The 16,241-nt window shown below is 40.3% G+C and overlaps 1 protein-coding gene across 3 annotated transcripts in view; it reads right to left on the minus strand.

Moving 5' to 3' along the window:
* The window catches only part of FBN1 (fibrillin 1), a 237,974-nt gene that overhangs the window by 188,771 nt on the left and 32,962 nt on the right, over positions 1-16,241 (minus strand). For all 3 annotated transcript variants that reach the window (XM_036300753.1, XM_036300742.1, XM_036300760.1), the window contains 2 exons: positions 8,017-8,112; positions 6,042-6,137 (listed from right to left, as the gene is read on the minus strand). In XM_036300753.1, coding sequence (XP_036156646.1) covers positions 6,042-6,137; positions 8,017-8,112 — 192 coding nt within the window. The remainder of the gene's footprint in view (positions 1-6,041; positions 6,138-8,016; positions 8,113-16,241) is intronic.

Below are 16,241 nucleotides of genomic sequence, written 5' to 3' on the forward strand. Positions count from 1 at the left end.
CATTTCAACAATGCTTTCCCTTAGGCTTTAGCCACGGAGAGCCCGCAGAACAGCCAACAGACATTCTTGATTTGGCAACAACCCAATGATTGTCTTCACAGTTTAGACTTGGGTAGGAATTTAACACTGAACGAATGCATCGGAATTTAGGAGGCTCCGTGTCCATGCTTACACTCAGCAGCACGCATGAGGACCGCCAGATGGAGGAATCAGAGAAAACGTTTTGTTATGCGCATTCATGCTTCCAAAAGGCTTCCTCCTCCGGTTCACAGAAAGTTTGCCATGAAACATTAATCCACTTCCATGTGCTGCAAGAGCCATGCAAGACAATCCTTTTCGCTGCTTTTTAACGAGTCAGTTTTTGACCCCAAACAACTAAAGTGCTTGACTATACACTGATGTCATTAGAGCTGACACTATTTTGTTTCTAAAACTCAAATGCCTCCCAGAAAGAGAAGGAAAAATGGTCATGTGCTCATTTTAATGTATTGCTGACTCTATAAAAGTAATTCTCCAAAAAGTGGCTCAAAATATGGTTTGAACAGTCCTATATAATAAAAGGCTAATATGCAAATCGACCAAATGCACTGACCACCAGGGGGCAGATGCTCAATGCAGGAGCTGCCCCCTGGTGGTCAGTACTCTCCCACAGGGGGTGTGCCACTCGGCCAGAAGCTGGGCTTACAGCTGGTGAGCACAGCAGTGGTAGCAGGAGCCTCTCCAGCCTCTGCAGCAGTCGGACATCCCCTGAGGGCTCCTGGACTGAGAGAGGGCTCAGGCCAGGCTGAGAGACCCCCTCTCCCTCCAGTGCACCAATTTTGTGCACCGGGCCTCTAGTTGTAATATAACAATAGAACCTTCCATGGTACCTACACTGAATGGCAATATTCATTTTGTATGTCTACATTTAGGAATGTTGGTTCAGTCCTTCAGAGTCCATTGATTTATATACTGTGAACAGACAGGAATCACCCTCTTTCCATGAGTGGATTATCTTTAAAATATCAAAATCAGCCTGGCCGGCTTGACTCAGTGGTTGATTGTTGACCTATGAACCAAGAGGTAACAGTTTGATTCCAAGTCAGGGCATGTGCCTGGGTTGCAGGCTCGATCCCCAGTGTGAAGCCTGTAGGAGGCAGCCCATCAATAATTCTCCCTCATCACTGATGTTTCTATCACTCTCTCCCTCTCTTTTCCTCTCTGAAATCAATAAAAATTATATTTTAAATATATAAAAATCAATAAAATAGAAAAATATTCCAAAACCCTGCATTAGATGTACTTGAGCAATATTCAAGGCCCCTCCCTTTCCTTCGGCTTTAAACTTATTTATCAGCAACTTAATTCAACTCTCCACCCAACTAGACAAATTTCTTGAAGGGCTTTTAAAAAAATATGACTTCCATTTAAAAACTCATCGTTCTACATTTCTTCCTCTGTTCCTCAGAAAATTCTCTGCATTACTAATGGCACCTTCCCAGTGATATCCAACTGTAGCACAGCAATCCCATGCACAGGCTTATGAGACAAACTGGCTGGGTTCAGCTTTTGATTGCACCACTTACAAGCTGTCTGACCTTGGGCAAGCTATTTGACCTCTGTCTGTCTCTGTTTACACCTCTATAAAATGGGACTCATGATAGGACTTTTCTCATAAAGTTGCTGCAAATCCCCAAAGTACAGCATTCAGCACACTCCCTGGCACACTCTAAGTACCCAGTACACATCACCTGCTATATCAAGGGCCTCTTTGTGATTTTCATTCTTTCTTGACCCTTTGACGAGTGAAACAATTGCCAAGCGATTTCTTGAACTCCTTCTTGACTTGAGTTTCTTTAACCTAGTGCCCTCCTGGGTCTCTTGCTTCTCTTTGTGTTTTCTCAGCGTCTTTCTTTTATTGTCTTCTTCCTCAAGCTTATTCATCATTATCCCTCCCCACTTCCAAGTTCAGGTCTATCACCATCATTCTCCCTTTATTCATTACCTTGAGAAGTTTCATTCACTACATGATTCACTGTGTTTAATATAAGAGAATTTAACAGGATTTTAAATGGCTTGCATTCTGAGGCAAGATGGCAAGAGAAAGTGTGATTCCACACAGTCTGTTGACAGTAGCTATGGCAATAAACAACTAGCTCATCTTATCATTGCCAAAACAGACACTGACTTCATTTCAATACTAATAACAACTGCTAACATACTGTACCACAGAGCTTAGGAAATGATCAGTTTTACTGGTTACTCAAGACCCAAGCAGAAAGAAGGTAAAAATGGTGAGGGAGGGAGGAAAGAGCAATCAGGAAAACCATACATTTACAGAAAATGTAAATTTATAGAAAATAATTATAAGATGAAGAACAATGAAAGAAACTTAGGATATAAAAGAAGATACAAGAGATTCTATCTTTGATAGAGAATATAGCAGGGAGTGGGAAATGCCAGTGCTCACAAGGGCTAAGAAGCAAGCTAAATAAATGAAGTGGGCAGGATGATAATAGGGAGTGGTGGAGGTTGTGGTAAACCGAAGAATGTAACTAAAGGCATTCGCATTCAGAAAAGTAAACATTGCAAGCCAAACAAGTCACAGGCCTTTACTTTTCTTCCTCTAGTGCAGTGATAGGAATTAGTGTCATTGTTACCAGCCCAACGAGGCTGACTAGCCAAGAAATGTTTTCAAAAACATATTTATTTTACTGGCTAAAAGCTGCAAGTAAGACAAATTTACTTTATAATCTGATTGCATTTGTTGAGTGAATTGTTATGATTCATAATTCAAACGTGCATCTACTGCTCCTCTCCATCACAGACCAAACCACTATGTCCGTGAATTAAGATTCACTTATTGCCTTAAAGTGAGCCAAATCCTTCCCAAGTCATTTCCAAAGGGTACTCCACACTTGTATCGGCTCCCTAAGGCACTTAGAGGTACATAAAAGTTCCAAGATTTCCCAGGGACAAAGCTGCTTATTCTAAGAAGGACTTGTTACTGACATTTTAAGTGTTCCTTTCATGTGCATTACATCAGGACAGGAAGTTGTTTATTTGTTTGTTTATTTGTGTATTGCCACTTGCTTTGGACCAAAACACACCTTCTTTTTCTGCATCCTTGTCAATTGAAAAATAACAGTCTTGTGACCCTAAAAATATCACACTTGTGAAAGATGGGGCTGAATTCAATTAGGCATCAACAGTGTAAACTGTGCTGACAATAAACCCAATGAAAAATATCCAGAACTGTCCCAGTGAGAAAACAGCAATTACTTCCAGGAGATACGTATTCGGGTCTGATAATCATATCTCCAGGTTTCCCGGTGCTTTAAAATAAGTCCCGTTCAACATGCATTGGCCGTGTGCCACGCATCAGTAGGAATTAAAAAGATGAAACCATAGTTGCTGCCGAAGAGCTTACTCTCTAGTGGGGGAGGTGGACAGGGACACCCACTTGGGTACCATGGTGATGTCCCGACGAGAGGCATGGAGAGCGAGCTAAGGAAGGATGCGAAGGAGCACCAGCCCCAGCCTCCGGGAAGGAAGAGAGGGAATTAGTAAAGCCTTCCTGAAAGTTCATTTTTAAAAATAAAAAGTCACATCCCAATTAAAACATAATACAACTAGCCTAGGCAGTTTAAACTAGCCTAGGTAATAAATGAGGTAATCAGGACACTACCCAACACAGAAGTCACACAGACACTTCCCTACACTTCCAGATGTATTTGTCCTGACTCTGTCCTACATATTCGGTAATGATTCCTGAAATCACAAATGTACATTTGAGTAAAAGGATATATTGCCTCTAATTTTTGTAAAGAGGTAAGCAGATAAGTTTCCCATGAGCAGAAAACTGAAAATTCTATTAAGGGAAATACAATTCTAGAATCCAAAAGACTCCCCCTCTCCTGTGCACGGAAGGAAATTATACCCATGTATCACCTCTCCCGTTGAAGGTCTGGGACTGCGCATTCAGGGGTGGAACAGGCAAAAGTAATGATTAAAGAGAGCCCACCTTCTATCCCCCCATCTCAACTACTGCAAATGCCTGAAAATCTGCCGTTTAGGGACTAATTTTATTTCGATACTGCAAAGACCCCACACCTCAGTGCAAATTTCAGGGGAGGTGACCGAAATGCTCTCCAAAAGTTGGAGAAACCCCTGAGTAATATGCCAGTTTTAATTAGTAGTTTAGTAACGTAACCTTTTCATTTCATTCCTTAATCTTGGTAGAAAATCAAGTCTTTAAAGACATAACTATGGGATGGTTAAACACCACATCCTCTTTATTTTAGATTGGGTTATTATCAATACCAGAACTATGGGCATCAATATCCTTTGCTGCAAATTATTAATCACTTTCTTAGATGTAAAATAGCCTACAATTTCATTATGTTAGTGATTTTTTTTCTAAAACAAATTGAACCTCGTATTACCATTGCAGAATTATTTTCACATACCACTTTCTCAATTTACACATTAACAATTTTAATCTCAACAAGTTAAATCCTACAACATCTTCACTGAGTAAATAATGAGGCTATAGTGATACTACCTAATCAAAATATTTATCTTTATTACTCTGGATACCATTAGAAAAATATTAGCTCCAAATCAATAAAAATACATCTGTGCAAGTTGTAAAAAGAAACGGTTTTAAGAAGGGCTTCCAACATGGTACCAAATGCAACATAAAGGCCAAGAGGCCACGATGCATCCATCACACATCAATACCACACAATGGTTTATAAATAGAGATACAATGTTATTTATCAGTAATCATAGTAATTGACCTAGAGTTACTTGCTAAAATATGTATTGTTGCTTTATCAACAAATAACTCAATTTAAATAAACTTGTAAAAATAGAAACAGAGAACAATTTCTCACATACCACTCTCTGCTCTTTGTTTTAAAATAACATATATTCAATATCTACTACTGAATCTTCACTTTCCATCTTCGAATGAAAAGATCTTTCACAACATTGGATACAAGTGATGATGCAGTTTAAAAAGTTTATGAGTATTTTTCAATGAATACTTTTCATGAGTACAGTATTTTTGTAGTTTTGTATGAAATAAACCCTCTAAACCAGAAATGGGGAACCTTTTTCCTGCCAAGGGCCATTTGGATATTTATAACATCATTTGTGGACCATACAGAATTATCAACTTAAAAATTAGCCTGCTGTATTTGGTCTAACATTTAATTAACTCAACCCCGAATGCCTTGGCAGGGCCAGACCAAATGATTTCTCGGGCCTTATTTGACCCACATGTTCCCCACCTCTGGTCTAAACCTTCACTATAAAACTGGGAACGATAAGAAAATGGCTATGAATGTGGAGACAAAATGATCAAAAATACCATAGTTCCGAGGATGGGAAGGAGACTCAAGCACATTACACATCTCCACACAGCTGCATTTATAGGTAAAACATTTGCTTTTATTAGGAGCAGGAGTAAGCATTAGGCTTGAACACAGAAAATTCACATTCAAATTAAAGCTTATTATTATGTATGCAACCTTCTCAGATGCAAAAGTGAGGATGGTGACACCCTTCAGCAGGTGCAGAGTGCTGGAAAGCCGCACACTGCCGTGGCAGACGCGCGATATTTCTACAGTGGATTCTGAATGTTGAGCATCTGTGCCACTACAGCCTCCAACAGGTCCTAATAGATCTTTAGGTGTGTTTTTCTTCATCCTAAATTTTCCCCTTTCTATACAGATGTTCTGTTTAGAACCATTTTTCTACTTTACTAGGATAATAATGAGCTCAATATGGAAAATTCTCCTTCTTCTACCTTGATGCCAACTGGAACTTATGCTCACTCTGGAGTCCTGACTCCATTGGAAAGAATAACTGAATGACATAAACAGATTTAGAACCACTGTCTTATCATCCTAGGATCCTTTCCAGTGACAATTTGGAAAGCCCCTCAACATTCAGCCAACGTCATGAAGCAGCAGCACAAATCCAATGTGTATTTAAATCAATAACAGCCATAGCCACCAGAACATCTGTATACCAATTCATTTTTTACAAATTACCTCTTTCACACTGGGGTCCAGTAAAGCCGTAAGTGCACGCACATCGGTTTGGAGCCACACACCTGCCTCCGTTGAGACAGCCACTTTCACAGACAGCTGGAAAACAAGGAGAGAGGAGCTGAGAGGTCTTCTAATGCTAATGAAATAACAATTTCTGCCCCCTGAAAGGACAACAATAAAAAAAAATCTAAATAATCACTGTGGTATGTGTTACTCTACAGTTCTAGCTCCACCATGTCCCTCTGTCAACTCTTAGATAAAACTGCCTGGGTAGGTGAGTTTGTACCTGTGTTAACTCTGGCAGTTTCATTCCAGGAAGCATAGGGGCAATGCTTTCAGTTCTGCATCTAAAATGGTGCTTTATAAAAGGCATCACTGAACTCAAAGATACACAGAACGTTTTGAGGGTTGCCAGAAGGGAGGGGGATTTAGGGGGTGGGTTAAAAGGGGGAAGGGATTAAGACATACAAATCGCCAATTATAAAAACAGCCATGGGGATGTAAAGTACAACAGAGGGAACACAACGAATAACCTTGTAGTAAGTAGGTATGGTATCAGATGGGTACTAGACTTACCGGAGGAATCACTTCATAGGTTACATAAATGTCTAATCACTGCTGTACTTGAAATTCAAAGGAAGCCAGGGCTATTGTTATAGTAAATGAGTTAACACATGCAGAATCTGAAATGTGCCTAGCACAGAGTAAGTCACTCAACAGATGAATGATATTGTTCTGGTTGTTTGTTGTTATCTCACTCCCCTTCCTGGCTCTACTTTGGGCAAAAACATGGTATGCATAAATATCCTCAAAACCTGGCCCATGACTTCCATTCCATGCAATATCTCCATTCCCATAACTCCCCTTAGCACAGAAGCTCTAGCAACACCAAAGCACCCACCATGTTCAACAGCCCATGCTCTGTCATGCTCCAGTACTGTGGCCCATGCTGGCCATCTGCCTAGAAGGCCCATCTCCCATCATCTGACAACTGAACTCCTAGCTGACCCTCAAGACTCAGCTGAAGGGTGTCCCACACTGGGGAGGCTATCCCCCTTTTCTCTCGCCAATTGGAAACAACATGAATAAAAGCTCATCCTTAAGAATTCATCCATGTAATTCATCTATGTAATGAAATTCAGCCATTAAATGTATTTTTAAATGTTTAATAACATGGAATATACTTCTAATAAAATATTTAGGGAAAAAGTAGTATGAAAAAGTATGCATAGGATAAGATCTCATGTACCAAATATGCATTAAAAGACTAAGGGATATCTGAAATGATGGGTTATGGATAATTTTATTTTTTACATTTTTGAACTGTTCCAAATTTTTGCAGGATATATATCTTTATCTCGGTGTAATAAAAAAACACAAGTTTTTGAAAAGGAATTTTTTTCTTCTGAAAAGCACAAGGACTAATAAAGGAGCAAACACACAATGAACTGTTCGTGAATGAACCAACAAACTGAACACCATGTGATACCTATTAGAGTAGCAGAATCTAGACTAGGAAATTAGAGAGATGCAAATACCATTGATCAAGATAAAGGACACGTTTGAGGAGAAATATGAGATTGATTTCTTTATTTGAAATGCTCCTTGAAAATTCAGGTGGACAGGGTCAGTGATCAAATGGAAGGTATACAGCTGGAATGAATAACAATTCTGCACCTGTGGTGGTGACTGTAAACCGAAGGGATAAGGAAAAGTGGGCTGGTGAAGACAAATGAGAGGAAAATGAATCAAACTATCCATTCCCAAGGTTCCTATCAGAAATTTGGTGCTTAGTGTGCTGGGTAAATGACCTGTTCACCAATAAGCCACTGGACGTCTATGAAAATGTCATGTCCCAGGTAATCAAAGAAAATCCATTGGTGCTTATCTCTGTATTCTTTTGGCCTATATATCTGCCTACATGTCTATCTACATGGATTAACATCTAGAATACTTACAGCTATGGTTTACTTACGTTGTCCACAGTGAGTCCCTATGTATCCTTTCTGGCATATACAGTGATCATCGCTGCAGCTACCTCCATTCATACAGCGAATATTACAGTGTTGGACTTGAAAAGGAAAAAGAAAAGAAGAATGCTTTAGTTTAACAATCTAAGTACATAGATTGCAACAGTTCACAGAAGTTGATTTGCAGTGATTTAAAGAGAAAATAAAATTATTTATCAAGATTCATATATTTATTCAGAAGTAACCTAATTGGCAATGATAAACATGTTATTGTTTGTATGTATAAAATAATTTACAGTGCAATGTAATTGTTTCTTTGATATTTAATCATGCTAAACGACTTCCCTAATTTAGCAGAACTTACCGCTTAATATCATTTCTGTAATTTGTACCAAGAAAGTAGTGTTTTGAGTAACCATATGAGGCAAGATTACCACGGCAATAATTTTTATTTTAAAAGATTTAGAATTCCAGATAGGTGCCCAGGAAAACAGTCAGAGTGAGAAAGTTCCATGGAACTTCTTTGTTAAAAGAAGTTTTGGCGACAACAAGAAAGAAGGGGAAAACCCTTCAACAGCATTGAGTCACAAGACTTCTGATAATGAAGGCCTGCCAGACTTGGCTCAGAAAGAGCTGCTTGCTTCAACTGTAACCTTAAACCAAATAAGACCTGCAGTGTTTGAAATTCATTCTTCATCACATTGTCACCTACAGGAGTGGGGGCTTCAGGGCCCAGGGCAGAAAGACCGCAGGCAGGCAAGCAGACCTGAGAGAAAGCTGGAGTAAAAGGCGCCTATGAGCACGATGGCAAGTCGTGGGCTCTCGTTTCTCTAGAGTTTAGGCTGTCTCTATTGCAATCATGCAGGCATGCTAAGAACTCTTTCAAAATCCAAGGCTGTTCCTGAGGCCTCCAGAAACAGTAACTACTCTACTTGGAAAAGACTGAGGCTTGCTTGAATCCATCATCAATCCTCGGTGACACATCCCTATACAAGGAGGCCAGGCCAGGCATGGGAAGTCTGCCTTACTCTGCCCTGTCCTCAAAGTGGTGGGAGTAAATTTCTAGAGAAAAAGGCGCAACAGTTTTACATCGATAAACCTCAGAGGGAAGGTAGGGGAGGGTAGGGGTAAGGGGGAGAGATCAACCAAAGGACTTATATGCATGCATATAAGCATAACCAATGGATACAGATACCAAGGGGGTGAAGGCATGAGTGGGGCTTGGGGGAGCAAGGGGAGATAAGGACACATATGTAATAGCTTAATCAATAAAGAAAAAATTAAAAAATCATTACATTAAAGAATTTTAACAAGGGGGGTAGGGAAGAAGAGAATCCTTCTTCTGTGCAAGAGCAGACATCAGGGGCTATGCTCCTTCTTCTGCTCAGTCTTCCTGGAGCATGAAAGCCAAATCTTCTCCCAGGAGCAGAAAGAAGACTCCAGCAGCCTTGTGAGGATCAAAACACAGCTGCTGACTCCAGGAGAAAGGACCATTTCATCAGGAGCTACACAAATCTCAGCATGACAACAGGGAAAGGAAGGGGCCAGAACTCAACACTTGCTATGCCCTCACAGAGCACCAAAGAGTGAAGTCACATTGAAAGTGATGCACCTTTGCAAGAACATGTCACACACTGACCGAAACACCATCAAAGGCTCACTCTCTCTACTGTATGAAGAACAACCTCCATCTCTCAGCATCAAAGCCCTCCTCAGGAAGGCCCCATGTGCCTTTCAGGCTCCTTTGCAAATTCCTAATATGTCCTATGACTCAGTCCCCGATCTCCGTATCAATCATTCATTCACTCAACAAATATTTCCGAGTGCCTACTATATACCGGACAAAATGCCAGGCACTTTGTTTGCACTGGTCTCTTCGTGGACTCTCCTCTTTAACCTGTCTATTTGTCCCTTGAGCCTAACTTTCCACCCCAAACAGAAAGCATACACAGTTCTCACAAAATCTGAAATCCCACCTATCTCCAATACCCACTGCAAACATCTCTTTTCTCCTATGACATTTCCTCATTTATATTCTCTCCTCCCTCCCCTTCTTTCCCTCTGACTCCAGAGTACCTTAATCTTGTCTTTTGAAATGTATATTATGTCACCAAACCTATTTTTTAAAATTATTTCTCCCATCCTCAGCCCATTTGTCTGAGAGCTTCTTGAAAGTAGGAAGCATCATGATCATTAATTATACCCCCGTAAGTGCTCAGAGTAGCCCTAGCCTACTTGTCGATGCTGTAAAAACTTTATTAAAACTGCCCAGCCAGTGTGGTTCAGTGGTTGAGCATTAACCTATGAAATAGGAGGTCACAGTTTGATTCCCAGGCAGGGCACATGCCCGGGTTGCGGGCTCAATCCCCAGTAGGGGACATGTACAGGCAGCCAATCAATGATTCTCTCTCACTGATGTTTCTATCTCCCTCTCCCTGTCCCTTCTTCTCTGAAATAAATAAAAACATATATTTTTAAAAAAAACTTTACTAAATTAACACCTATTTATGTAAATCGTGCTACCTGATAATGATATCAAGAGCTATGCTAAAAAGCTGAGACTGGGGATTTGCCCATTGTGTCCTAAGCACTTATACAGCCCCGAGTACTTTGCTGTTAAAAATATTTTTATCTTTATTTCCCCGTGTGTAAAAGCAGAAATAACTCCTTTGTTGAAGAATCATTATAGAAGTCAAGCAACCCAGGAAACTGATTAAAACAAACTGTTATTTTAGGCTCCTATATTTCCATTAAAACGTCTCAGCCAAAATGCTTTTAACTAAAAAAACTATCTGCAAGTACACAGAGGAAATGATTCGGTGAAAAATTTGGATAGTATTCTAAGTAGGTCAGGAAAAGGTGTATAGTTGCTTTAAAATTTGAAGTTAAACTTAGCTCCATCCTATCTTAGCAAAACAGCGAGGACTGGGAAAGGCACAGGAAATGATGTCATCTGTCAAGCAGCAGAGGAACTCAACCCACAAACTGATTTCAATTAAAGTGGCTCATGCCAAAAGCTAATTTCCATTCCCACATGAGCAGCAAAGCCATTTAGCTACTTTGAGATAAAAAGGCTAACAGCAGATTAAATAGTGACTTTACATTATTTGTTCAAATTAGAAACTAGAATTAATTCTTCTTTTGAGGAAGAATGAGAAGTTTATATTTAAATATAACAAATATAATAAAAAACCTCTCTCATATGCTTTTATATATTTTCTGCCCTGTCTTTCAAGTGAACTTTTTCCAGCATGAAATATTCTTTCTCCTTTAAATTATAAAAGAACTTGGTCGGACTTGTGAAACACTAAAGTATGGTGAGTCCAATGGTCCAAATAAACCAATGAGCCATGAGTCCTTGGCCCAGGGGAGCAAGCTCATCAACAGAGAGTAGATCTTAATCACACCTGCTTTGCCACAAATATGTTTACCAAAGAAACTGCATTCTCTTTTAAATATATTTTTATTAATTTCAGAGATGAAGGAAGAGGGAAAGAGAGATAGAAACATCAATGATGAGAGAGAATCATTGATCGGCCTCCCCCTGCACGCTCCCCACCGGGGACCAAGCCCGCAACCCAGGCATGTGCCATTGACCAGAACTGAACCTGGAACCCTTCAGTCCACAGGTCGACGCTCTATCCACTGAGCCAAACGGGACAGGGCAGAAACTGCATTCTATGTGTGTCTCAGATCTCGAGGGGAGAGCAGGCACCCAGGACCTCACTGCACAACAGGAACAGTTTAGGGAGTATATGCACACCAATTGACTGTATTTTTTATTGAGTTCTACCATTGATGCATATTCTAAATTTACTCTGATGTGAACAAGAATTCCAGATGTCTGGCAATTTGGAGACCAAGTTCTGTGTCTCTACAAATGGCAACTGAAAAATAATAGCTCTACTTAAAACCATTAAGATGCTCTAAATTTATCGGATGCTCTAAGTACCAAGTGTTGGTGTGCAGGCTGCCACCTGAGGTTCATGAGGCCCAGTGAGGATTTCCCCCTGAAGATGGAATTAACCTATATCCATGTAGCATCCCAATGAGTTTCATGTTTGTTCCAGATTTCAGTCATCCCACACTTATTGAATGCCTTCCATTTGACAGGCATCAGGAGGAGTAGAAGAAACTTTCTTTAGATCATGTCCAGTACAAATTAATTCTTAAAATAACCAATCAAAAGAGAACAATGTGAGCACACTACTGGAACAAGATATGCCGGGCTGGCACTAAGGTCTAAATACCCAGGTAACGATTTTCTTTGGGATGCATTAGGTTGGAAATGATTCCAAAACCTGCCATTATCTTGGCAGGCACAGGGGCAGACAGAACACTGGGAGCAATTTGCAAATAAGTATGTGTATGGGCAAGCAGGTGATTTTAATTTAGGAACTAGGAAAAGCACAAGACAGACAAATCAAACAATTGGACGGACTTCTTGACTCTCTGCCTGAGACAACAGTCCATAAGGGCAACCAGAATCATTGAAGGACAAAAAAAATTTTCACAGGAAGAGATAACAGCAATAACATTTTCCTTAAGTGCATAAATATCCCGTGCTGCCTAAAGACACACCACTCAGAAGAGCAACTCCACTAAAATATCTAAAAAAACAAATAAACCAATAAACCAACAAACTCTCCCTGGCTGTGTTGCTCAGAGGTTAGACCACCAGCCCACTCACCAAAGGGTGGCAGGTTTGACTCCTGGTTAAGGACATGTGCCTGGGTTACAAATTTGATCCCCAGCCCCAGTCGGGGTGCATGCAGGAGGCAACCAATCAATGTGTCTCTCTCACTTCAATGTTTCTCTCTCTCTACTCCATCTATCTCCCCCTCCCTCCCTCCTTTCCATTCTCTCTGAAAAGCAATGGAAAAAATACCCTTAAGTGAGTATTAACAAAACAAAACACACAAAAAACCCAACAACCTACCAGAGCTGGAAAAGGGCCAGAGAAAGGCAAGTTATATGAAAACCATGATAAGGGCACTTCCATAGAGGATAGACTAGAAAGCAAAGAACTGAATTGTGTCTATGGACCAGTCTAAGTAGATTCTACCCACTCCTTTACTCCCTGATCATATAAATCCCACACTTCCCTGAAAAACTGTTCAAAGGGTCACTTCTTCCAGACTAGCTACAGCACCTTCCCGTGCTTGAGGAGTCATTGCAGTTTCACTATGTGGTTGCACCACATTCACTCAGACCCGATAACATGCTGCTCTGGAATTGTTGCCCGGGCCTTATCCTTCTTATACCCTTAGAGGTTGGATTCCTTTTGGGAGTACAAGCACACAAAATTCTCACTGAATCTGAAGTGAATTGAAAATGATAAAATTTAACAAAGTATAAAGATGCCAATACTTCCCAAACCGACATATAGGCTTAATACAATTCCCATCAAATCTTAGAAATATTTTTTGTAGATACAGACAGGATTAATCTAAAATATATATGAAATGGCAAAGGAACTGGAATAGCTAAAATAAAGTTTAAAAAGAAGAAAAAAGTGAAAAGAATTCATCTACTCAATTTTCAAGACATCATAAGGCTATGGTAATTAAGACTGTATGGTATTGGAGAAGGGACAGTGGATCAATTAAATAAAACAGTGAACCCAGACCTACATAGACCTACATAAATATGGTCAACTAATTTTTGACAAAAGTATAAAAGTAATTCAATGGACAAATTCATGGATCAGTCAGCCGTGACAGATCTTTGTGAGAATTAGGATTACTCAGAATCCATTTAGCCTCAGAGACTCGTAGAGTAGAGAAGGGTCCTAAGAAAGTTGGAATTAAAGTCTAAAAAATCCATTGTTATAACCTTGCCTAGCCAACCTTCTCTTTTTACCCTGATGCCTCAATGACTGGTGGGAAGACTCCCAGTAGATTAAGGGAAGCCATGTCCTTAGTATCTAAAGGAATTGTGGACTGGTACTTTGGACCTTCTGGAAATGTAGTTTCTCATTCAGACCACAAAGGAGTCATTTCCAATTTTCACAGGACACTCAAGTCAAAAACAACCTAGAAGAACTGCCTTCCTTTCATTCTTTTAATTTTCCAGTGAGAAAACAAAGGCCTCAGAGGTCCTACAACTCGCCTACACCTCTTTGACACCTGTCACAAACCAAGCATAAAACTTCTAATAGGAAAAATTGGTGAGATTATTTAAATTTACCCCGTTTTCATAGAATCACAAGTAGTGAGTGCAAACATTTCACTGAGCTGGGTTATCCTCTACTAGCAAGAGAGTTAGCAAAGTGATCCATCCACATTTATTGTCTACCACACCGTGGCCAGGAAGTTCTATAGGAAGGTGTGGCTCTTCCCTAGAACATCACTTCAAAAGATCAGAAAGGGGTTCTGATCGTCCCCAGTTACCTTCATGAAAAACATTCTGCCCTCTTTAATTTTGCAAGCTATTTAGAAAATATTAGTTCATGTAAAGTCCAAACCAACAATATTAAAGGCTCCAAATGCCTCAAAGATTCTTATGATCCAAATTCTCCTCCTCACACTATTCTGATCCACAAACTACTCTGTCCAGTGTCCAAGCACCACAGATGAACCCAAACCTCTTTAGAGAACATCACCCAGTAATCTTAAACTTCAATCTCTAGCCTAAATCTGGGCACAAGACTTCACCATTCCTCCCACTTCACTGCTAGCATGAGGTCTACTAGGACCACATTTTCCCTTCTGGTCTTATTAACAGCTGTCTCCACATCTCATGACAGAGATGTCATTACTTGACAGAAATCATTAGCAGCTCACACTATCACTGAAGACCTTTCCAGCTGGCTACTCAGTTTTGCCATCTGGCTTTATTTCCTTCCCCCAGAGGAGTACGGTGTTGTTGGTTGGTTGAAGGACCTATTTGAGAGATGGTTCTATTCCCAGCTTGATATGTGGATTGTTTCCCCAACCCTGAGGCTCTCACTCCTCAGCAGCAGCCTGAGGGCCATCCTGATGAGGCTAGAGACATCCAACATGGTCCTGTGGTGCCAGCTGACCTCTCTGCCTCTTTCTATTTCTCCCACTCAGGTGCCTTTGATATGGCAAATGAACCTTCTGTTGCTTGGAAGACATACATTCAAAACCAAGCTGAGATAAAATAAGAATAATCTATACTCAGTGCAATAAGCAAATGAGTCCCAGCTCAAGGTGGGAATTCTATCCCAATCGGCCTGTGTGTAGTTCTAGGTTTCCATCAGAAACAAATTCTGAGACAATTATTTCAATGTGAGTTGCTTTATTTTAGAAGTAATTTCAGGAAACACTGATAAGAGAGTGGGAAAGGGAGACAAGGAAGAGAAGGAAGCTAATAAAGTACATTATCAAGCCTATTCCTACTGTGTTCAAGTGGGGAACTTCAGGAGACAGTGCAGAATACACCTCACAGTGATGCAAACTGAGAGGCAAGGAAGCGAGGGCACTAACATTCTCCTGTCATTGGTTAAAAGTTGCTTCTGGGGCCATTAACTGTCCCCATTCCCACCCCCAGCCTTTCCATCTTGCCCTGCATGCAGACCTGGCATGCTCCCTAGCCAGGAAAATTTTACAGATGTCTCAGGCACAGTCAACCCATGAAAGCCAAGGTACGTGAGTGGGCACCAAGAGGGTCGACTATCAAGCACTAGTTGCCTTATCCTGTTAACTGGCTTATACGAGTCACACTTAAATGTCAGAACTCTGAGTGGATGATGAACCTTGACTCTGTGGAAGTCTCTAATTGCAGTAAACCAAAGAGAATGAACTTATTTCACAATACATTCCCTTAAAACCTTGTCAAAAACAGAACACACTGTAAGGGGAGTGTCAAGGTGTTGAGGAACATGAACTTCAACTTGTTAACAACCAATAATGACTCACCTCCTTCCAACCACCACCCCCCCATATCTCCTAATTCCCTGCTGAGGACCCCACACTTAAAGAACAAGCAAGCAAAGTTCTGAGGAATGAACTGTAAATATTTGTTTGGCTCACAGAATGAACAAAGTGATAAAATTCTGAAAGGGAAAATATGTTTGTGCTTCAAGATAAATCACCCCCAGAAACTGCAATAATGGCTTCTTGCATTTTCTTCTTGCAAAGGCAGGGGTCTTGAGTTTTTTAAAAAGTGTTTAATCAGATTCATATTTCAGTACCACAAGGAAGAATGCCTAGGTTGAGCCAAAATGTTCATTAAACAACCATTTCATTGAGCATCTTTTATGGTG

This window comes from Myotis myotis, unplaced genomic scaffold (assembly GCF_014108235.1).
Source record: "Myotis myotis isolate mMyoMyo1 unplaced genomic scaffold, mMyoMyo1.p scaffold_m19_p_1, whole genome shotgun sequence".
NCBI lineage: Eukaryota > Metazoa > Chordata > Mammalia > Chiroptera > Vespertilionidae > Myotis > Myotis myotis.